General features: G+C 41.8%; 2 protein-coding genes across 8 annotated transcripts in view; one reads left to right on the top strand and one right to left on the bottom strand.

The window, feature by feature from the left end:
- cher (filamin protein cher) overlaps nt 1–20,841 on the top strand; it is a 47,039-nt gene extending 26,198 nt beyond the window's left edge. For 2 of the 7 annotated variants that reach the window (XM_070287159.1, XM_041774356.2), the window contains exons 8-16: nt 86–652; nt 1,551–2,355; nt 2,768–3,220; nt 3,836–3,971; nt 7,663–7,743; nt 8,582–8,672; nt 17,517–17,657; nt 17,719–19,920; nt 20,067–20,841. In XM_070287159.1, coding sequence (XP_070143260.1) covers nt 86–652; nt 1,551–2,355; nt 2,768–3,220; nt 3,836–3,971; nt 7,663–7,743; nt 8,582–8,672; nt 17,517–17,657; nt 17,719–19,920; nt 20,067–20,251 — 4,661 coding nt within the window. In that variant the 3' untranslated portion in view covers nt 20,252–20,841. Of the gene's footprint in view, nt 1–85; nt 653–1,550; nt 2,356–2,767; nt 3,221–3,835; nt 3,972–6,817; nt 6,906–7,662; nt 7,744–8,581; nt 8,673–12,143; nt 12,387–12,636; nt 12,968–16,394; nt 16,528–17,516; nt 17,658–17,718; nt 19,921–20,066 lie in introns of those variants that run through there. The other 5 variants (XM_017180277.3, XM_017180281.3, XM_017180279.3 and 2 more) reach the window with 5 other exon arrangements.
- Nucleotides 20,694–24,108, bottom strand: cal1 (chromosome alignment defect 1). The gene is made up of 2 exons (XM_017180285.3): nt 23,881–24,108; nt 20,694–23,808 (listed from the first exon to the last, which is right to left on the bottom strand). Exons 1-2 carry the CDS (start codon nt 23,962–23,964, stop codon nt 20,893–20,895), a joined length of 3,000 nt encoding a protein of 999 aa, XP_017035774.2. The 5' UTR covers nt 23,965–24,108; the 3' UTR covers nt 20,694–20,892.
- Between the last annotated feature and the right edge of the window lie 63 nt (nt 24,109–24,171).

Genomic DNA, 24,171 nt, shown 5'->3' with positions numbered 1-24,171 from the left:
TTTTAGAAGTGCCCATCTTGAGTGCGTCATGGTCTAAGTCCAAGTCACCATCATTTTGTTCATCCAAAAAAAAAAACAACAAAAGCCGCGCCCCTGAATAGTTTGCAGCAATTCCGGATCATCACCCACGGCCTGCCCAAGGCGGACCTGGCGGTGACCATCACCAGTCCGTCGGGCAATCGTGTAAAGGCCCACATCATACCCACGGCGGAGGGATTTCTGGTTAACTTTACACCCACCCAGCTGGGGGAGTACCTGCTGAGCATCTGCTTTGGCGGCACCCCGATCACGCCGCGCCCCTTCCGGCTGCAGTGCCTCACGGGCAGTGATTCCAACAAGGTACAGGCCTTTGGTCCTGGCCTAGAACGCGGCATAGTGGGTCAGCCGGCGGAGTTCATGATCGATACCCGTGGCGCTGGACAGGGTGGCCTGGGCGTGACCGTTGAGGGACCCTGTGAGGCGGCCATTAACTGCCGGGACAATGGAGACGGCACCTGCAATGTGGCCTATTTGCCCACAGAGGCGGGCGATTATAGTGTCAACATAACGTTCAACGAGCGGCACATCAACGGTTCGCCATTCCAGCCGCTGATCGTTCCCGTACCGAATCTGAAGAATACCCGCGTCAGTGGCATCGGCATCCAGCCGCATGGTAGGCTATGAGGAGTTCCAGTTGCCAATTACCGAGTGTTCCGACTATTGCCGCTGCCGCCCAGCTCTAATCTAATCCTCTTCTGCGCTCTACTCACCACCTCTGACCAAGGTTGCTTGCAGCAATCGCCGCCTCGCCATGCCCGCCCATTGTTGTTGTTGTTGTTCTGCTGTTGTCCTTCTCCTGTGTTTGATATGAACTAATACAAGTAACACTAATCGCCAGAGTCGTTAGGTATAGCTTTTGTGGGAATTTGTTCTGTTAAATTAATATTATATTAAATTATTTATTTCCAAAAATTTCGGCCTTTAAAAGACATGTCCTTAACTCTGACCGGGTTAGAGAGTGCTTTTAAATTAAATTAAATTTTTAAACATTTTTTTTTATTAAATTAAATAGCTTTTCAAGGCCAAGGAGAGCGCTAATAATGAAAGGAAATATCGATACTGTATTGATATGTGCCACAAAAGTCGATATATGGTATAAATCGATATTTTAACGGTGTAATAAATCGATATTCTCATTTTATATATCAAATTTTGACCAAATAGCATCAATCTAGTTTAAAATCATCATTACTTGAAATGAAAATAAAGAAATTATCATAAATTCCGATAATACCGATATATTCAAGTTAAAGACATTTTCGATTTTATATTTTTATCGATATATCATAGAACGTTTCCTCTAGAAACTCTATATTTAGTGTTTAAATAAAAGTAAACAGAATGCAAACATGATTCCTAAGGTAAAAAGGTATCCTCGAGTCTTTTTGTACTATCATAGATTACCCTCTACCATTACTTCTAATTGCATTTTTATATTGTTTGATGTTGTCTTGATGTTTATTATTTCCAAATCCATTGTAGACCCTTACTAACTCTGAAATCCTCTCCAGGTGTTATTATGAATGCCGCCACGGACTTCATGGTGGACATGAGCAAGGTGGGCAGCAACATTGACTCTGGCAAGTTGTCCTGCGCCATCTTCGATCCCATGGGCCATGTCCTGCCCAGCAAGATTGTGCAGGGACCCACCGATGACATTTTCCGCATCATGTACACTCCCTTCGAGGCTGGCCGCCACACCATCGAGCTGATGTACGACAACATCCCGGTGCCGGGCTCCCCGTTCGTGGTGAACGTGAAGAGCGGCTGCGATCCGGCACGCTGCAAGGCCTACGGTCCGGGTCTGGAAAAGGGTCTGACCAATCAGAAGAACAAGTTCACCGTGGAGACCAAGGGTGCGGGCAACGGCGGCCTGTCGCTGGCCATCGAGGGTCCCTCGGAGGCCAAGATGACCTGCACGGACAATCGCGACGGCAGCTGTGACGTGGACTACTTGGCCACCGATCCGGGAGAGTATGATATTACCATTCGGTTTGCGGACAAGCACATACCCGGCTCTCCGTTCCGCGTGCTCGTCGAGGAGACGGTGGATCCCAGCAAGGTAAAGGTCTACGGACCGGGCATTGAGCACGGTCAGGTGCGCGAGAGCGTGCCGACCTATTTCAACGTGGATGTGGGCGAGGCTGGTCCTGGCCGCATCGCCGTCAAGCTGACCAACTCCGAGGGCATACCCGTGGACAATCTGCGCGTTGAGGACAAGGGCAACAGCATTTACGCGGTGCACTATGTGCCGCCCAAGGCGGGCTCCGTGCTCACCTGCCAGGTGAAGTTTTCCGAGGTGGAGGTGCCATGCAGGTGAGTTCGATTTAGTTTTTGAATATTGGAAATCTATAATAATGCCCAGCTTTTTCGATAAGTTTTATTGAACCGTCATCCAATTTTTCAAGTTCTATTTTTAAAACACTTTTTGGAACGATCCCAAGGTTAAAGAATTTTTGTTCACTTCATTAAATATTTATAGATTTGAAAACAAATATTTTTAGAGATTAATCTTTTGTTGGCCATAAAAATCTACCATCTTGCGAGCGTATTTTAGTACAAATGACATAAAAAACTATCATTTTGAAATCAAAAAACACTTTAATTTGCTTTAAATTAGTATTTTTAATGGACTTTAAATTTATTCTTAATAGATTTAAGTTTAATTTGACCAAGGAAAGCAACTCTTATTGAAATTCCCATTACACATTATAATCTTCCCCTGCAGTCCATTTGTGATGACCGTTTTCCCCAAGTCCGAGCCCACCAAGGTCAAGGTGAAGGGTGTCAATGAGAAGAAGAAAACGCCTGCCTCTCTGCCTGCCGAATTCGAGATTGATACGAAACAAGCCGGCCAGGCGGACATCAATGTGGCCATCAAGAATCCCAAGGGCAAGCCAATGCAGCCGCGCTTGGAGGAAGTCACCAAGGGCACATATGTGGTGTCCTTTGTGCCGGACGAGTGCGGAACGTACCAGTGCAGCATCAAGTACGGCGACAAGGAGATCGAGGGCTCACCCTTCAAACTCGAAGCATTCCCCACCGGCGAGGCCAAGAAGTGCAAGCTGGTGGAGCAGGCGCCCAAGATCCAGTCGTCGGGCAGTCAGTCGCACCTGAAGGTGGATGCCCGCGAGGCAGGCGATGGAGCTGTTACCTGCAAGATCACAAACAAGGAGGGAAGGTAGGACTGTCTGCGTTTATACTAGATAAGGGCAATCAGAAAATAGCGATTTATATCTGCCAAAAGTTTATATAAAAATCGGCAAAGTTTATATATAAATCGATATATTAACATCTACTATAAATGTATATTTTAATATTACGATATACAACAGTATGATAGATCGATATTCTGTTTGATAAATTAGATAAGTTTAATATTTTATGTCAATATTAAATTAATGTTTAATATATTTTAGTACTATTATTTATTAACTTTTGATATAACAATCTTAACTACATTTTTGATATTTCAAAAATCGATTAATCAAACTACTATATTTTCATTATGCTATCGCTTTTGATAGTGTTTTCTGAATATCTTATCGGACTTTTCCTTTCGATATACATTGCTATACCTGGACTTATTAGGATAGACATTCATATTTAACGTTTTAATATTGATATTATCCGAACATAAATGTGTCTTTAAATCGATATTGTTTGATTTTTTAAAATATCGATCAATCAAACTACTATATTTTCGATATCTTATCGGACTTTTCCCTTCGATATACATTCTTATACTTTCTGTTCTTAATAAACATACATATTTATTATTCTCTTAACTTAATAGCGAGATCGTTGACATTGATGTGGTCGAGAAGGATGGCTTCTTCGACATCCTGTACGCGCTGAACGATCCTGGCGACTATGACATCAACGTGAAGTTCGGCGGCAAGGACATACCCAACGGCAGCTTCTCCATCAAGGTAGCCTGAACTACACACTTTTTCTTTCGAAATCCTCAGTCCTCGAACAAAACCAAAGAAAAGAAAAACAGACACAGCCAAAATCTAGTCTAGAAACAACTTGTTGGAAATTAGCAATTATTTTTAATGTTTATCTATATATATACATACATACGTTAAACGTTTTTCTAGTCATTTAAGAACGGATGAAGCCATGTTGAGAGCTCAGCCACATCTACCATTATATATCCTCTAGTCAAGTCCATTGTCATTGTTCTATGTTTGTGTTCTGTCCCCTCCTCGAATTGTCTATAAGTTCTTGTGTAAATTTTTGATTGGAAAAACACGCAAACAATTTTCACAACATGGACTAAGAGTGCTCAGCAAGAAGGAAGCAAACAAAAAAGAATACGATTTAAGTGCAAACATTGTAAAACATGACAAAAACAAAAAAAAATAAAAAAAAAGAATTAAAGAAGAAAACAAACAAAGATGAAATCTCAAACAAAAGAGAATTAAATACCTGAAATTTTCAAATTTTAATTGCATGCAAATTGTTTCGTTCTCAAAAATTATTTCTGCTATGCCACATTGCAAATTGCGCTTTGTTTTACATTATGCATTTAATGAACAAATTATTCTTAATGCTTCTTTCTTTTGTTGTAAGCTCTTAGCCCTATGTGTGTGTTTCTGTATCTTTGTTTGTAATTTGAAGACTGATATTCGAACGCACCTAACACCTTCGAGACACGAGGAAAACACAATTGATTAATCACTGAATAATTGCTAATTTAACAACAATTTGTTCCTAACCCCACGTAGAAGAGCCTTTACTTTGCACTTGCCCTAAAAACGATCTCTTTCAGCTGGGGTTCGTCCTGTAAGTAGAATGACGCAACCGTATTTATCCTGACAGCCCAGAGTAATGAAGGGTCATAAATAGTGGCCCGGAATCAGGGAACTCAGCAACAATGCGCGCCTCACTGCCATCTCAAGCGAGAGTCAGCGATATCGGGCATAGTGCCCAAAAATATTGAAACAGAACATTTTTTTCCTCTTGCAGCTGCGGGTCTGAGTGCTCGCCCAAGAATCGTCGTGAACCCAAAGATTAATTGAGTTGTCTGTTGTTTTCGCACGAAATTTATGTTTAACAGATTTGCACAATTAGCTGGCTGAAAAATGAATTTCTATCCGCATTTTTCAATTTTCGAAAAAAAAGGGAAGAGGAAACTTTGTATGCGTCCATATAGATATTTCCGGACACGAAAAACTTCATTATTATGGGGCCTGTCTACGGCCGTCTACGTGATCTGTTGCACACACACGCACCAGGGGAACAATATACCAAATGTCTATTTCAGTGTGCTTGTGGTTTCAACTTTGCCCAATAATAATATTTTAATGTTAGGCAAACAATATGTTTATACCAATTCACACATTTGTGGTTGACATTTCGGCAGAATTAAAACATTGCTTCAGATTTGTATAATTAAATATACAGAATGTGATACAACCCCAGAAACATAAATGGTAACAGCTCTAGAGACTTCTCTGCCTGAAAGGGTTAAGTTCTTAGGTCCTCAGTTTGGTTATTTTTACAGATCTAGCTTTAGGAAAGGGTTTACTTGGATTTATAAGAATTTTTTATATTAACTATTAGATTAATCTTTTCTACCCTTTAAAAGCAAAATATATAACTTCCATTTGAAAAGGTTTAAACTAAAAGTTTAAAACAAAAAAGTCCAAAGCAAGCGGTGACTCTCTCAAGAATCTAATAAGTAAATTCACGAAAATGAGACATAAATAAGGGTAATTTGCTCACACATTTTGTCAAGCCTTTTTTTATAAAAATATGTTTTTTTTCTGTATACAAGGGGTTTCTGCACTACTTACCCCTTGCATTACACTAAAATTCCCAACGGATTCTAGCACTAAACCTTAGGTATTTATTGTATTCATTATTCATTAGCATCGTATATTTATGAAAATACTTGGTTTTTTTAACAATCAAACGCAAGCAAAGGCTCTCAGCTCCCTCAAAAATAAAAATCATATAACTAAATTGAAAAATAGGACTTACATAAAGATTATTTGCTCACACATTTAGTCAAGCCTTCTTTTATCAATTTATTATATTTTTTTACTGCTTACAAGGGGTATCTGCAGCAATGGCGGACTTACCACTTGCATTGCACTGAAATTCCCAACGGATTCTAGCACTAAAATCCGTTGTTTAAAATATAGCAGTTAATAAGCATCGTATAAATATGCAAATAGTTGGTTTTTTTACAATCAGATTTATATCCAGTGTGATTGTTGTATATTTTTTCAAGATTTTTAGTTATTTTTCTTAAAAGTTCTTTTACTTGATTCACTAAGATTTTCTTAATTTGCTTTGATAACTAAATCCTTAGAAGACTTTATACAAGAACCGAACTATTTCCACATAAACCCTCTGGGTCTACGCCACTGTAATTTATAGAGCATCATCTAAATGATTTCTAGTAGATGGAAAAGGAGAAAGAGCAGCAGGAGGGTCCCCGATGACAACCCACGCTGATTCAGCATGTTCTACCCGCTGTTTTTGTTATAGTTGCTGCGGTTTTTCTGCCGCTGATGCTTTCGGCAGGTTGCAACAAAATCAAATATACGCTGCATATGAAAATGAATTTGTGCTAGAGCCATCGTACGAAAATTCGCAAGTAATTAAAATAGGAAAAGCGAATGTGTACCAAATGAAAATATGGCGCAAAGTGTGGTGTGCTGATTTCAGCTGCCAACGCCGCCAGCGCCAGTGTAGAAGAAGGAAGCCCATAAAGAGAGACTGAGACGGAGACGGAGGCATCCAACGACGACGACTACAACGACAACGACACTAGTTATAGTGGCAGTCTTTAGCCGAATCCGAGCTAGTCGTCCACTAACCGCCGCCTCTTAGTCATAGTTCGTCCTGACGTGAGTTCCCGTGTCTGGAAGCAGAAGTGTGCTAGTGCAAGTGAAGAAGTGTATACGAATGATAGATCTCCCCTATCATATCTGGGATCTGAGTTGTCGCTTTGCTGGCAATTTTCGATTTTCCTTGCTGGTCCATTGATTGGCCGGCCGTACCCATTGGCGCACTTTCTTATTAATAGCCCAAATATTTTATTGCGATTTGTATCTTTGACTTTTTCGATTTTCGGCCACGGATACGGCGAGTGTATGGCACGAAATGATTTCGATATTTCTTCGATATATGCAGGCATACATTGTACATATATATATATAAATATAATCATTTGATTTTCTGCCTTCATTATGTAACAGCTGCAATTGTGGAAATTCTTTTGCACAATCGTGTGTCCGCGCGTCAATCAATTCCACTTCCTCTGTTAGAATTCTTTGCTGGTTTCACACTTTTCCAGTTCGCAGTTCCCCCCACATATCACTCGATGCCTTTTGGATTTAATAATAAGCAGATCTCCTCCACAGATATATATATGTAGATGGTAGTTCCTCACAACTCACTTGGCAAGTGCAAAGTATATGAGTTTCTTCGGCCATTGTTCTCATTCTCCAGAGTGCCACTTAATGATCTATTATTATTATTGGCTTCTTCTCAAGTGTGTGTGTGTACCATAGTTTGGTTTTATTTGTTTCGAACTTACAATCGAAATAATTTTCGGCATTCTTAATTTTCAATTTTCATACTCATTGACTTATCCCCTCTCAGGCTGTCGAAAGCATCGAACAATACTCGCACAGTGAATACATCGAGGAGCACACGACCAAGGTGGTACAGCAGACAACGCAGGTGAGTTGGTCTTTGGATTTTATCCTAGATCAGGTAGTTAAGGGTATTTAATTTAAACCAACTAACATTTACAGTGTACTTTTTAAAAAGGAAATAAATTCTGGGAAGGGTACATTCAATTTAAAAGGGTTTTTAAAAGTTTAAAGACTCGAAAAAAGGGGTTGTGTAATAATATATAATGTGAAAATTCTTGATAATAGTGGGGAAAAATAGGAATATGCATGTATAATACTTTAATTACATTTCCAGGGTAACATTTCAAAGTTTAGAGGCTCTAAAAAAGATTTTTTTAAATGTAAATTTTCAAAGTTCTATATAATAGATGATTTTTTTGTTATTATAAGGAATATGTATTGGGAATTTTTATATAAAATTTGTTTTTCAATCTTTTTATATTTTTATTTATTTTTTTTAAATATTTAAAAAATTTTAAGCAAAAGTACATATATTTTAAAAAATTTTTGAAGGTAAAATATGCAAGTAACTCTGAAAATATCGTATAATATTTTTAATGTAATTTTAAAAATAATATTCAATGAATTAAATAATAAAAACTTATTGTTTTTATCAGTTTCTCATTAAAGACTTTATAAATTCTATATAAATCATATAAATATTAAAAAAAAGTTATGTTTTAATTTTTAAAAATTTAAGATGCAAGAGCACAAGTATTTCTCTAATATTTCAATTAAATATTTCGCACAAATATTAAACGATAGAAGAAACACTATAATTTCTAACACATTTCTTTTCACAGTTGGCATGAATTACTTCATTTATATTGAATATATTTTAAATATTTTTGATAAATATTATAAAGATTATAAAACCTTTTCAGAGCGAACTCGTCAACGGAAAGTCAGAGACCACGTACAGGAGTGTAGCATTTGAGAAACTACCATTACCCACGACAGGCGGCAACGTTACAGGTACGTGCAGTGTAAAATATAAATTAGAAAATATGAAAAATAATATTCGAAAAGCATAATAATAATGTCGTCGACGCCATGTCTCGGAACGAAAGTTAATCACTTGCGAAAGAGAGACACCTAGCCGTGCATGCGTTTTAATTAAACCAAAATGCCGAGTGGTTTATTTAATCTAGAAAGTATTTATGCGCCATTTAAGCTGGGACAGCACCTAGAGAAGAATCTTCTAGTGACACATTCAGACACATCGCATCGCATCCGATCTCTGGGGGGAATATATAAATAAAGGTGGGCTATTGTCAGGCGAAAATATACATAATTCGTGTGTCGTAAATCTGTGAAATGTATACAGAAGTATAAATACCCACAAACTCATCCCAACTATATGTGTCTATATGCTGCTTTGCAATGCGGCGCATTTGGCTGAGACGACGACGACGACACCCATGGACAAGTGGGCAACGCACCCAAGACCTCCTCCTCCTCCTCCTCTTTCTCTTATTCAGAGGATGAGGATAAGGAGAAGACAGCCCCGTGACGGCTTATCAGGCTAAACGCTGACAGGCGACATCTTAATTAGACTGCCTTTCATTCTGGGAGGTCTCTAGTATTGTTCTGCGCCTCTGCAGTTCATCGCCCACAAAGATTTTTCATCTCACTTTTCTTGTCGTGGGAATATTTTTCTTTTGTTTTCCATTCCGACACGTTCATTGACTTGGCCACTTGTATTCAACTCGTGGCAAGTAATTTGGGTATTAAATTATTGTTGCCTGCCTGGGGTAATTACCTAAATTTATTTTGCCATGTTTTTTGGGTTGCTGATCGATTTACGAGTTTGCAAATAGCTACATAGATTGCACCGCAATTTAATGAACATTTTCGGCATGATTAATGAGGTTTCCACTCTCAATGAATAGCACTTGCACTCTACACACACACACACACTCTCTCTCTCTCTCTCTCTCTGTGTTGTGCAAATATTTTTGTTCGATTTTTCACGCTTCCATGCAATTTTCAAACATTTTCGCGCGCTTGACCGCTAGACCGACGGAGGAAGACGACGGAAGCCGGGCAAGAGTCATCATTAAGATCACAAGCCGCGCCACGTTTCATTTGTTGGTTTTTTTTTTCAATTGATTTTTGGTGGTTTTTTGGTCTCAAAGACCACGCCTTGTTGTGGGAGGATTGGTCCGGTTCGGTTTTGGTTTTGGTTTTGGTTTTGGGTTTTCTTTGTTGCGCTCCATTTGCTTTGAAGATGGTTTATTGTAAATGATTCGTTTTGGCCAAATGACATAGATTTGTAGCGCATTAGTTGCATTGATTTCTCATTGCCCGTCAAATGAAAGGGGCAAAAAATGTTTATTATTAGCCACTAAGAATATTTATTGACTGGAAAATAGCAATGTTTGTGTATCTTTTGGGTAAATGGTTTTTGGTATGAACGGAAATTGTGGGATCTTATTTTGAAGGGTGTTTTACGTTGAGCGTTTGGATAAGAACGGAAAATTGGAACCTTTTCTAAAGCATTTGTAAAGTTTATTCGTCTTGGGTACATAATTATAATAAAAAAGCTTAAGACTTACGACTGCAGAAAAGGCCAAAATGCACAAGGGACACTGCAGCTCTTACCTATCTTTTGTTTTAGAGTTTTAGATTAGGGTATCTTTCTCCTGAATTAATGATTGTTGGTGTTGATAAGCAACGGATACTGATTATGTAAAGAAAAAGAAGGTAGTTCTTGTTTCTCAATTTAAAGATATTAAAAGGAAAGAAAGTCCAAAGCATACAAGGGGTTACTGCTTCCCAAAAAGACTCATAAAGCAAATTAATTATAAATATTTTCTCTTAATGGTAAAGTTGTTTAGAAACGAATACTGAGTAGAAAGTTTCTGAAACAGATTTTTGGCTTAAAGGTTTCAATTAAGAAAAGAAAAAGAAGCACTGCAGCATTGCCTTACTTATTGGTTTTAAAGCTAAAGAATTCCCTAATAAGATGTAGAGAAAAATTTGTGAAATTTTCTCTGAATGGTAAAGGTCTTTAAAAACGAAAGGAATTTTCTAAAACAGATTTTACTTCAAGGATTAAATTTAGAAAAATAAAAAGAGGTCTAAAGCGTAAACAGGGTCCTGCAGTATCCCCACATTTAACGCTTTCTTTGAATTCTCAACTTGATAATATTTTTCCTGAATCAAAGAATCTTTAAGCTGGTTAGAAACTATATAATGATGAGTCAGCGGGTCCTTTTTTCCGAAGCATCTATTTTAAATTTAAAAATTTTAACTTTTAACTAATGATTTTTATACTTAATTTCATTATATTTTATTTAAAATTCTAAGAACCTTTTATACTAATATTCAAAGACAAAAATCATACATTTAATTTTCATATGTATACATATGTAAATTTTGATTAGTCAATAATCGCTGCCAAAGAGACGCATCTGTAAGATCAACACAAAATATTTTTGATTGATTTTCGCCAATTGCTTGACAGTAGTGTCCCTCCCCATCTGCATAGCCTGCCTGACCATTTTCCATTTTCAATGCTACGAAAATTGCAACTAAATTGATTTTGCATTGCCAAACGAAATAATACAAAAAAACGATACAGACGATACAACGATCCATTACATAAGTATTGGATAAAAGCGTGCGAAGGAATGTTTACCACTTTAACGACTCTTCGATTAATACGACATTATACACGGATATAGAAATGAAATGATTAACACATTTTCGGCATACCAACAAGACTATATTTGTATTCTATGGGTTTTATAGCCGCCAAATCGCTGCGTTCTTCACGCCAATAAAATAAAGAATATATAGAATTATAGGAATTGTCTATATGTTTGGCCAATTTTTATTTTTAAACGCTTCCCCTCCGATCCTAATGGTAAAATATTAATAAATTCTGTGTCGTCTGAGCTGCAATAAGTAATAAATTTTATTTCCCTGACGATCATCTTGTATATACTTTTGACCCGAAGTCCTCCCACCTCCCCCCGGTCGCGAATTTGCACCTTTCGAGTTTCGAATTTGTTCATATTTTCGATTCTATGAATTTTTTTTTTCGAAATGGCAACTGTTAAAGAACCAACACACATCTGAAATTTATGTTAAGGCGAGTCTATATAAAATATGTATATAGAGACGCGCACACATCAAAATTCATAGATTCGTCGGCAGAAGAGCAATATTTCCAATTTTCTATCTTTTTATCTTTTATATGTCGTTCATTGGTCCATTCGTTCTGGCTTCTCCTCCTGCCTGCCTGCTATAAAGGCTATAGCAGCAAGTCGGCCATATTTTCGAAAATCCCAACAAACTCTGTTGGTGTGTGTGTGAGTGCTGCTGCTGCTGTTGCTGCTGCTGCTGCGCTGCTTTTGGGCCACGGCAGCAGACGCATCTTGGTGGTAGGAACCGATGTGCTTTCATATTTTGGCCTTAATTTCGATTTGGAACTGTCGATGTTCACTTGAAATCGGGACGTGGAGACGCGTGGACCTACAAGAACGTCGCTGGCAATAAAATAATATAATAATTAAAAATAAAGAGAGAAAACAAGAAAAACCGTCGGTTGACACACATTCTCCAAAATAATAATAAAGCTCAAGTGCAAGTTGCAATCGAAAGGACTCTCTCTTAAGCAGGACACTCGCCTTGTATCTTTAGCGCCCGATTATATAACCATTCTTAGTCGATTGCCCAAGTGTGAGTGGTCCACAAACCAATAATAATTTTCCGATTTCGAATTCGATTTCGATTCCGTAACCGATTCGAATATCTCTCTCTCTCTCTCAGTCTTTTTTGGCTTGGAGCTCTTCAGCAAGGATATGCGGTATTCTGGCCTAAATTGATCTAAATTCTGGACGCATATCCTTGCTGTGCCCGCCTAAGCCAAGAATTGAAAATAGAAAATTTTGTTTCGTTGTTTTGTAATTAAATTGTTATAAATTTTAAGTGTCTTTATTTCACAAAAAACCAACAAACCTCGCGCTCGCCTGAAATCTACCTATATTTATCAACTGAACCTCAAAACCAAATCTCGTAACGCGGAAAAATGCACTTCAGTTGGTTGACGGAAAAACCGCCCGCACCGCTAGCCACCTGGGCCGATCACTCGTACTTCTTCCGGCCGCAATACTATAAGGTGACCGTGTCGGAGCGCGATCACGTGGAACGGACTAGCGTGTACTTCAATGAGACGATCATACCGGAGAATCAGGGACTAAATGGTTCAGATTTTATGCCATTGAATTTCAAATCATCGTTTGCCATAGTAACACATCAAGGTAAATTCTGGAAGATGTCTCACCATCGTCATCATCATCATCAGACCCTATTTGATACTTGTCAGCTTGCCAAAACGAGCTGACGTCCATCCTCGAATTGTCCTCCTCCTGACTAAAGCATCCAAGAATGTGTGTTGCATTTGTGCTAATGACAAAACTGACACCAAATTCATATATTCGCAGAGATTCAGAGATTCGCATTGAAATGGTGTAGCGCCAGGCACGCCTGACCAGGCCACACACAGGCACACAGAATGCGCTCTCGGAATGGTTTCAGAATTTTGAATTATTACCCAAAAGTCCCCAGAAATGGGGACCCTCGGGCGTAGCCATTTGTCTACAAATTATATTCTATGATTTATTATCACAAAGTGCAACAAAGCGTAAAATTCGTTTGGCTTATTCTGCATGCGATTTCTCAATGGCGCTGCGTGTGCTATGTTAGCTGTGCACTACTATGATAGTTTACACTGATCAACAGGGGCTACAGTGTTGCTTAGAGAACTCTATAAGAAAGGATTTCATTAGAATAGGTTTTAATTATTAATATTAACAGTTTTGGGAATAATACCACAAGAAATGCCTCTTAGTTTCGAAGAGCTAACGTAGTTAGACTCTTAAAATAATAATATTTCGTCAAATATTTTTACTATATACAAAGAAAATACAAATTATTAAAATTATTATTAGTTTAAAAAAAAAAATCCACAATATTCAATTGAAATTTAGAACTTTAAAATGTAATTATTTGGGTTCAAATTGCGGTTGATTTCAGTGAATTTTTATGCAAATAGTTACATGAAAACCGTATAATTTATTTTATTTAAAAAAAAAAAACATTTTCCACAAAAATATTAAGTTAAAAATAACTTTAAACGTTGTTTTATGATAAAACTGTTGCTTGATTTAACCAGATATACTTGGAAATCCCTCAATTTAAAGCAAAAATATACTTATATTTCCTCGAAACAAATCATTTTTATGTATTAAAAAGAAGAAAAACGAATTTAGCCAAGCCTAAAAGTTTGCCAAAATAGTGAAATCTCCAGTGACTTTAGAAAATTGTAATACCTTTAAGATCTGAGGTGTTGAATTTGGTATTTTAAATAATGAGAAATTTATCTAAGGTTTTGGATCTTATATATTTATGTATATCTTGGAAATCTGAAGTTTAGAATCTTTTTAAATAAATAATTATAAATCTATGTACAGGCTTAAGCGTTCTCTAAGCCCTGAAAGGAAATTGAGGTACTTATCATTCATTATTTTGCCAAGTACCGTTAGAGCTCTTTCTAAATACTTTTAAATTATTAAATATTCCATATTTTTACATCTCTACTTAACAAACAAGTTTGGGCTATATTTAGTGCTTCCAAAACTGTAAAACTAATGAAAGTCATTCAGTCAAGATTTGAAATAATTGTATACCCAAAAGTATGTCTCTGGGAAACATCTATGAAAGATCTATCGTAGTTTGTGGGTTTCAGGATTTTACAGAAGATCTCGGAATCAAAATGAATACAATATTTTAGCTTAAGTTAAGCTTTCTTTCTTTAAATTTTTTATTTGGATTAATATCCCTCGTTTTAATTCCCCTGCTGACCTGTGTAGAAATTGTATTCGCTACGCGCAAATGGCAAAAACTTTCGCTGATATATCGAAAGCATACTACTTCTATCCGTTTGGCGCGGCCTGAGAGTCATTAAATCTTTCATTTGTATTGCCAGCGTCCATTAGATGCCAAAGATGCCTTCGTCGTCCCATACCCATTCCCATTCCCATTCCCATCTGCTGCCTCTGCCTCCGTCGTATCTCATGCTTCAATGGGCGGCGCTGGCAGGTGATCGAGGGCAAAGGGGGCTGTCGGGAGGAACGGACATCGACGGACAGCAGCAAATGTTCAAACATAAATAATCATATTTTTCGAAGGGGACGACACTGGGATAGATATTCACGCTTAGTGGGATATAGTTGTCTCTTGGCAGCCACTTTTTAATACGTTCAATTTCTTGGGCATCATTTTTTATGTTTCCATCAAATGCCTTTGCGTGCACTCGACACAATATTTGATCGTTAATTTGCCAAAGGAAATTCCATTTGAACGTGTATTTCGAGTTGCTCTTTGAATTTTACCCATTTTACATGTCATTTAATTCAGGAAAGTGAACAGCTGAAGGCAACTTGTGCTCTCAGATGGAAATATTTAAATCTCAAGAATCTTTTGAAAATTGTGTGTTTTGATTACAAACCCCTTTCCCGGTCGGTGTCCCAATTTTCTCCATTAATTAATTGTTTTGCATTCTGCAAAGATTCCTCGCCGTTGTCTCCGCCCATAAGTTGGCTATAAATTTTGCAAATTCTCCACTTGGCAGCTTCTTCAAAGACCCACGTCCGCAGGCATTGTCTTTCCTGACATGTTTTGACGGTGTGTTTTAGTTTACTCTATATCTATGTAGTGCCTGGTTCTTAACATCAGTCGGGGCACGCGACACGTTCCCCTGATTTATCTGTGTTTACCGGGTTTGTTTTTGTTTAGTCAAGGCATCATCTGTCTCGCCCCCAAAAATGCCCATTAAATAATTCTTTCGATGGATCAAAAAGCTAAGCAGAAGAATATTATTTCGATGAGGGGCTAAGCGATGGAAAGCTTAGCGGTTGCTTTGAACACACATATTTATGATGGACTCTTCGATATAGTTTTCTTTTGCTTTTTGAAAATTAAATGATTTTTTAATAAAATCAAAATTTACGACGAGTGTCAGCATATGACTCTTGTGGGTCTATAATTAACTGCACCATAAATAACTAAACGATGATGGAATAATAAATTTCGATTATGAACCCTACTATAACTATAAGACTAGAATCTATATCATCCATTCTAATTAATTTCGCACGTCTTTTTCCAAATAAATTAGCAGGGTTTCTTTCTGTTTTTAACTAATGATCCCCTCGATCTTTATATACGATGTGATGTTTTGACAGCAAAAAAGTCATTGGAATGTACTGGGTATACACACATCTGAATATTTCCTGCAGTATATAAAGAGATTCTTCCCGAATATAAAAATATATTGAGATTTAAATATAAATTCAGACACGTGCAGTTATAGAGATTGCTCCAGCATATTGCTAGACAGATATTAATTTATAAATAGATTTTTATGCATTTGTCATATACTTTTAGTAGGTTTTGTAGTTTGTTGTTGGGAGGGAGATGTTTGCCTATGTGGTTATGTAGAGGAAATACATAGGGGAGGAACATAAAAACCATGTCCTATATTTGACCTCAGCGAGATTCAGGAACGAGATGCTGTTGTTTTCATCTCTCTGTCGCGCTTGATGGCGTGGGAAAAATGTATAAAAGCAATTGTAGGCGTTGGTGGAAATTTCTTTGGAAAGCCACAAGATTACTGGCCACTCAGTCGATGCACAGCATTCGTACAGTAGAGAAGTGATTTTCAAATCCGGCTCCCAGTTGTAGCCAAGGATCAAACACAAGGATACTCAAGCAAACTCTTCTTACTATTTGTGGGTGTGTCTCCAGAGCAAAAGGAAAAGTACGTGGAAATAGTGTGAAAATATTGTGAAATATTCGGTGGAAATAAATTTATAACGAAATGAATTCATCGGTTTATTGGCAGTGACAGTGTGTGCCATAGTTATATGATATCCTGTTCAAGTCTTTGGAATTCTTTCGTTCGTGGCAAATAACATTTGGTCCAATTAATTTACTTTTTGTTGCTGCGTTGGTTGTTTCTTCGATCTTTTAGATCTGTGTGCAGAGGCAACACAGAAATAGATTTTGGTGGTGGAATATTCATAAAAAATGGCACGCAAATTCGAACATAAAAATGAAATTATGATTTTTTCAAAACTTCTGGGCGATCCGGATCGCCCACGCAAATGATTTTGAAAAATGCTTTTTTCGTGACATAATTCTGCCGTATACAAAACACATCCATTAAAAATGGTCTCCAAAATAGAGTTTTCATTCGATGGAATTGGTATATGGATATATATATATATATCTTTTACTTGGTACCCATGAGGTGGTACATGGGAATTATAGCGTACCCAAAATTCAAATGAGACCATAAAATAACACAAACTATCACAATTGAAATGGAAAGACAAATTAATTCATTTATAACATATTATTATAAAGGAATATTAAATAAATATATATATAGTGCGAATATTTTTCTAAAATTTGAGTTCCTTAAAACATAGACTTGGGAATTATAAGGCAATCCTGCAATAATGTTGCTGCAATAATGTTGCAGAACCTGTAACGCAACACTGACATGCTCAACATGTTTCTGGCAACATTCCGAGCATTATTCCCCATGTTAAATTCAAGTTTTTCTCAAAAATTATAAGTATAATTAAAAGAAAAAGACTAAAAGTGTGGCAAACTTCTGTCTAGCTAGTCTATTAGGAGTACTTGTTGTATTTTCTAAAATTTTTCTTAAATTCTTGTATCATTTTTATACATATTCTGACGATGATAATACAACATCTAACCAAAACTATTTCTTCTTTGCAGCTGAAGTCAAAATGCCGAGCGGTAAAGTAGACAAACCCGTGATTCAGGACAACCGTGATGGTACTGTCTCCGTTAAGTACGATCCCCGCGAGGAGGGATCCCACGAGCTGGTGGTCAAATACAATGGAGAGCCAGTGCAAGGTAAGCAAAAGCTAAGGCTTTGACCTGCCATATAGATTCACGAATTCACTGTACTTTACAGGATCTCCCTTCAAATTCCACGTGGATTCGATCACCTCGGGCTTCGTGACTGCCTACGGACCCGGCCTGACCCACGGCGTCACCGGTGAACCGGCCAACTTTACCATCTCCACCAAGGGAGCCAGCGCCGGTGGCCTGACCATGGCCGTCGAGGGACCCAGCAAGGCGACCATCAACTACCATGACAACAAAGATGGCACCGTCTCCGTGCAATACCTGCCCACTGCCCCTGGAGAGTACCAGGTGTCGGTTCGCTTCGGCGACAGGCACATCAAGGGATCGCCGTACTTCGCCAAGATCACCGGCGAGGGTCGCAAGCGCAACCAGATCTCTGTGGGCTCCTGCTCCGAGGTCACCATGCCCGGCGACATCACCGACGACGATCTGCGTGCTTTGAACGCCTCCATCCAGGCACCCAGCGGCCTGGAGGAGCCCTGCTTCCTCAAGCGCATGCCCACCGGCAACATTGGCATCTCGTTCACTCCCCGCGAGACCGGCGAGCACCTGGTGTCGGTTAAGCGTCTGGGCAAGCACATCAACAACTCCCCCTTCAAGGTGACCGTGTGCGAGCGTGAGGTGGGCGACGCCAAGAAGGTGAAGGTCAGTGGAGCCGGCCTCAAGGAGGGCCAGACGCACGCCGACAACATCTTCTCCGTGGACACGCGCAACGCTGGCTTTGGCGGCCTCTCGGTCTCCATCGAGGGTCCCAGCAAGGCGGAGATCCAGTGCACGGACAAGGACGACGGAACCCTGAACATCTCGTACAAGCCCACGGAACCGGGCTACTACATTGTGAACCTGAAGTTTGCCGATCACCACGTGGAGGGATCACCCTTCACCGTCAAGGTGGCCGGCGAGGGCAGCAACCGCAAGCGCGAGAAGATCCAGCGGGAGCGCGATGCCGTTCCAATCACGGAGATCGGCAGCCAGTGCAAGCTGACGTTCAAGATGCCCGGCATCACCTCGTTCGATCTGGCCGCCTGCGTCACCTCGCCCAGCAATGTCACCGAGGATGCGGAGATCCAGGAGGTGGAGGATGGCCTCTACTCAGTGCACTTTGTGCCCAAGGAGCTGGGCGTGCACACAGTGTCCGTGCGCTACTCCGAGATGCACATACCCGGCTCGCCCTTCCAGTTCACCGTGGGACCCCTGCGCGACTCTGGCAGCCATCTGGTCAAGGCCGGAGGCTCGGGCTTGGAGCGCGGCGTTGTCGGTGAGGCGGCCGAGTTCAATGTGTGGACCCGCGAGGCGGGCGGCGGTTCCCTGGCCATTTCCGTGGAGGGTCCCAGCAAGGCGGACATTGAGTTCAAGGACCGCAAGGACGGCAGCTGCGATGTGTCCTACAAGGTCACCGAGCCCGGAGAGTATCGCGTCGGTCTCAAGTTCAACGATCGCCACATCCCCGACTCGCCATTCAAGGTCTACATCTCGCCGGATGCCGGCGATGCCCACAAGCTGGAGGTGCAGCAGTTCCCGCAGGGCAACATCCTGCCGGACGCCCCCTACCAGTTCATGGTGCGCAAGAACGGCGCCAAGGGCGAGCTGGACGCAAAGATCGTTGCTCCGTCCGGCACGGACGACGATTGCTTCATCCAGGCGATCGACAGCGAGATGGTTTCGGTGCGCTTCTATCCGCGCGAGAACGGTATCCATGCCATTCACGTCAAGTTCAACGGCGTCCACATACCCGACTCTCCGTTCAGAATCAAGGTCGGCAAGGATGTGGCCGATCCGGCCGCGGTCCATGCCAGCGGCAACGGCCTGGACGAGGTGAAGACTGGCCACAAGGCTGACTTCATCATCAATACCTGCAATGCGGGCGTTGGCACTCTGGCCGTCTCCATTGACGGACCCTCCAAGGTGGCCATGGACTGCACGGAGGTGGAGGAGGGCTACAAGGTGCGCTACACTCCCCTCCTGCCCGGCGAGCACTACATCACGGTCAAGTACAACAACATGCACATCGTGGGCTCGCCCTTCAAGATCAACGCCATTGGCGATAAGCTGGCCGATGAGGGCGCTCAGGAGACATCGACGGTGACCGTTGAGACGGTGCACAAGGTGGCCAAGGGCGGTCAGAAGACGGGCGTCCATCTGCCCACATTCAAGTCGGATGCCAACAAAGTGGAGTCCAAGGGCATGGGCCTGAAGAAGGCCTACATTGGCAAGCAGAACCAGTTTACCATCTGTGCCACCGATGCGGGTAAGTTGTGGTAATAAAATTGCTAAGATGAGTAGTGCCGTTACACTCACCTTAGTAACTCTATTGTCTTTGGTTATGGGATAGAGCTTCCCAGCTCTAAAATTTAACAAACTAATTGGAATATATTCTTCTCGTTTTTTTTTCAGGCAACAACATCCTGTACGTTGGCATGTACGGACCGAAGGGACCCTGCGAGGAGCTCCACGTCAAGCACGCCGGCCACAACAACTACAATGTGCACTATGTGGTGCGCGATCGCGGACAGTATGTGCTGCTAATCAAGTGGGGCGAGGAGCACGTGCCCGGCTCCCCATTCCAGATCGATGTGTAGGGAGGGAGGAGAGCGCTATATGTATATGAAGCTAGGCCGGCCAGGCATATGTGTACGTGTAGATATATTCTTCGCATGTGTATGTGTTCCAGGGCGCGCGCATGTTCCAGGAGCGAAAGATCCGTCAGAGTCAGTCGTGTGTTTATTCTTGTTTTCTTCATCGCATAACGCCACTCTCTTTGTTTAATTTTAATTACTCTTGATTGATACATAATATCAGCATATATTTTAGGTAAGACTTTTTGTTATTTGTACATACATACCCCCCACATGGAAGGACGAAGCTTCTGGTGTCTTTTTTCTCGACGCGCCATTTTCTTAAATTCTTGATCTTTTGTTTTATTTGTTTTATTTTCTTGTGAACTTAACAATAGCCGATACACATATATATTTTTGGATAAACCGAATGGAAACTTAAACAGAAAACACTTATTCTTGGGCACACAAATATTACTATTGCAATGCGAATAAATCTCTTAAACAATTATTTAATACTTAAGCGAACATTAATGATGACATATTATGTTTTCTATTATCACTATCGACATGTAATTTACGTGAAATAAAAATAAAAACACAAAGAAATACAATTCAAAAGCCTAAAGAGAGCCTTTTCAAGGCCATTTCTAAGATCCTTGTGCTTAATCCTTATGCTTAACGCCGCTTTCGGCCACACTGTACACGTCCCCGTATTTGCGAATCTGATCGAACACATCATCGTCGCTGGAATCGGAACTCGATAAATTGGCCAGCACCTGGGTATCCATCGAGGACGCCCGCAATGCCTCGGCCAACTTGGGCGTGGGTCGGTAGTAAACCGAATGGCTGCTGTCGAAGGTGCGACTGCCCACGTGATACTTGAGATACCTGCGGGCCAAACGGTCGCCAATCACCTCGCCCAGACTCTGCTCGGTCAGGGTAAAGTTAGCGCCTGCTCCAGCCGACGACGACGATGAGTTGTGCAGCAGGATGCCCCGCTTGCTGATCTTAAGTGGCGATGGCTTCCGAGCGGCCACAGCAGCGGCCGGTTCACAGATGGTGGTCGAAGTCACGACGGTACAGTCAGCATCGCCGCCCTTTGCCACCACACATTCCTCCGACGAATCCATGGTAATGACCTGCACCTGCTGTGCCTCCGTGCTGCTTACAGCTGCTGTCCTTTTAAAGCCACGCTTCTTCGGGGAAAGCACTCGTGTGCAGGCCGTGTCATTGGCCACTGCTGTGGAATTGCAGGCCACGCTGTTGTTGTTGAACACAAGCTGAGATTGCGACTGCAACTGGGGTTGAGTTTCCAGTGGGCGTTGGCTTTGCTTCAATTGCTCCTCCTTGTAGGTTTCTGTGGACAAGGCCAGGGCCCGCTGAAAGTCTAAGTCCTCCGAGTCGGTGGCTTTATCGAGACTTGAGGATTCGCTTGATATCCCTTTTTTTTGTTTTTTATTATTGATTTTTGCTTTTGGAGCCTTGACCTTCCCGGAGAGGGATTCCTGGGAGTCGGGTGATTGAATAGCAACCTTTTCCTTTGCATCTCCACTGGAGCTGGTTTTCTTTGTCTTCTCTTTTTTTGTTGGAGCTGTTGCAGATTTTTTATGTCTTCCCCGAGGTTCGGCTTGCTTGCGACTTCTGCCAATAACTTCGTCTTCGCTTTCGTCGGACAGTTGAGCAATGTCTTTGCTAGCGGGACCAATTTTATTCTTAATAAATCCTTTGTTCAGCGTAGCACTCTTTTTGCCTGAATCCGAAGACTTTCTGGGCCTTGCTCGAGATTTGCCAGAAGTTTTAGCATCGTTTGTGTCGGATGAGTCGATGGCCGACATTTTTGATTTCTTTTGCGTCTTTTGCTCTTCCAGTAACTGCTTGGAGCTGGTCTTCTCAGTCTTCTGAGCTGAGCAGGCTTCATTCTTCTTACAGATTTCAGTAGAAAAAGCCGAGACTTGATTCTCCGGTTCCTTAGCTTTGACAACCTCCTCTGGGATTTTGGATAGTCGGTTGGCGGTCCAAAAAATAGGTTTGTTCGAAGAAGGCGTTCTCTTTGAGGCAGATTCTTTTGTTGAGTTTTTTGCCACCAAGCGGATTCTTTCCCTAACTTCCTCTTCGCTTTCTTCGGACGATGGGACTATGTCAGCCGGGAGTTTCTTGGAATCTCCTTGGTTCTGTTTAGGTGGCACCTGCTTTTGCATAAAAGTTAAGGCAGCTCCTCCCCCCTTTTGAGTCTTCCTTGCAGTATCTGGAGCAGAAGCTATTGGCTTTTTCATAAGCTTCCTGGGCGATCCCTCATGATCATCCTCGGACGATTCGCCCAGCAGGCTAACTTGTGACTTTATCAAATTGGAGGTTGAGGGAGTCGTCACACTTTTCGGGATTCTCTGCTTGTGGCGCTTGGAAAGAGTTAATTTCGAGTTGGGTTTTCTAATGGCCACCAACTGATGCTTCTGCCGAAACTTTTTCGGTGTCTCCACGACCAGTGGACTGCTGCTGCTGCAGTTCTCCACAACCCACTCCTCGGTGGAGCTGTTTGCAATGTGCACCACGTTGGAGCAGAGCCGGTCGCTGGTGCAGCAATTGCACTCGCTCTCCCGCAATCGCGGCCTCAAGTCCAGGTCGTAGCTGTGCTGGCGACGCAGGTGATGCATGGTCCGCGAGGCCATCGAGCGGTGGTGGTGGTGGTGGTGGCAATCGCGTGCTCCCCTATACGAGCAGCATTGGTAAGAGGCGCTCCTGGACAACGAGTGATGGGTCAGGCAGGAGCGGCAGGCGCACCGACCGTAGGATCGATCATCATCATCGCTGGACGAATAGTCAAAAACTGGCGAGCTCGCGTGTCGCTTGCGCCGATGCTTGCGCCGCTGATGATGGCCGCTCGAGAGTATGCAGTGCTGAGGTGAGGCGCTCACATAGGTCACCTGTCGCTCCTTCTCCCGCCGCCGGTGCAGCAAGGTCTGCATATGGTGGTGATGCTCTTGCTCATCGTCGTAGGCGTACTTGGCCCGCAGCTCGTCCCGCTTGTGCGAGTGCGTGCGATACATCTTTATGGTGGCCGTGTTGGAGATCTTGTTTGGCACGCGCCGCCGGCTCTGCCGGATGTAGCGGGCCGTGTCGATTGAGTGCAGCGATTCGTTGTCGCTGGGTTCCGAAACGGACACATAAAGACACTTGGCGGGAGGAGCGTCCTCCAAAAAGGCGCTGTTGTTGCGGCGCATCCACTGGCCCACATGCTGCTCGATCTGCTTCTCGTCGAAGGTGTCCAGGATGCGGTCCAGCCCAGCCTCTTTCCACTTTCGCTTGTGCTCCTGGACAACGGGCATTGTCTGGTTGAGGATCTCCTGCATCTCGGCCTTGACCTCGTTGTCCTCGCCCGCGCACAGGATCAGTGTCAGCTCTGCCACGCCCATGCTGGCACTAATGTTGCCCAGGTCCACTTTCGTCTCCGGGACAGGATCCTCAATGGCCTCCCCGTCCTCCTCCTCCCCGTCCATTTCGGGATCCTCGTGCTCATCCTTGAATATTTCTTCTAGGTCTGCGACACACAACTCCTGCCCGTCGTCTCCATTCGCCCATTTCTGCAAAGACACACAGCGCACACAGACTGCTGAGCAAACGACGCCAACAGAGAAAACTGCGGATAAGCTTACCGTCATCAGACTGGACCACTGCTTGGAGCGGTGGTAGACCAGCGTCTCCAGACCTTCCTCATCCATTAAAGGTGCCCGCGACATGTCAAAAGCATTATCTGTTATCCACCGCGTTTATTATTCTGTCCAATGCGTTGGGGACCGAAAAAAAAGACATCCAAGAGAATTAAAATGCAAAATGGCTGTTTTGTTGATCGTTCAGTGTGCCCGTTGACAAAGCGCCAAAAAAATACCAAAAATGCTGGAATGTAGAGTGGCGTTGCCAGATGGCATACTTTTAGTATTTCGAGA

This window comes from Drosophila kikkawai, chromosome 3R (genome assembly GCF_030179895.1).
Source record: "Drosophila kikkawai strain 14028-0561.14 chromosome 3R, DkikHiC1v2, whole genome shotgun sequence".
NCBI classification, from domain to species: Eukaryota; Metazoa; Arthropoda; class Insecta; order Diptera; family Drosophilidae; genus Drosophila; species Drosophila kikkawai.
Note: the sequence above shows the minus strand (reverse complement) of the source record. Positions and strands in the feature narration are given on the sequence as shown.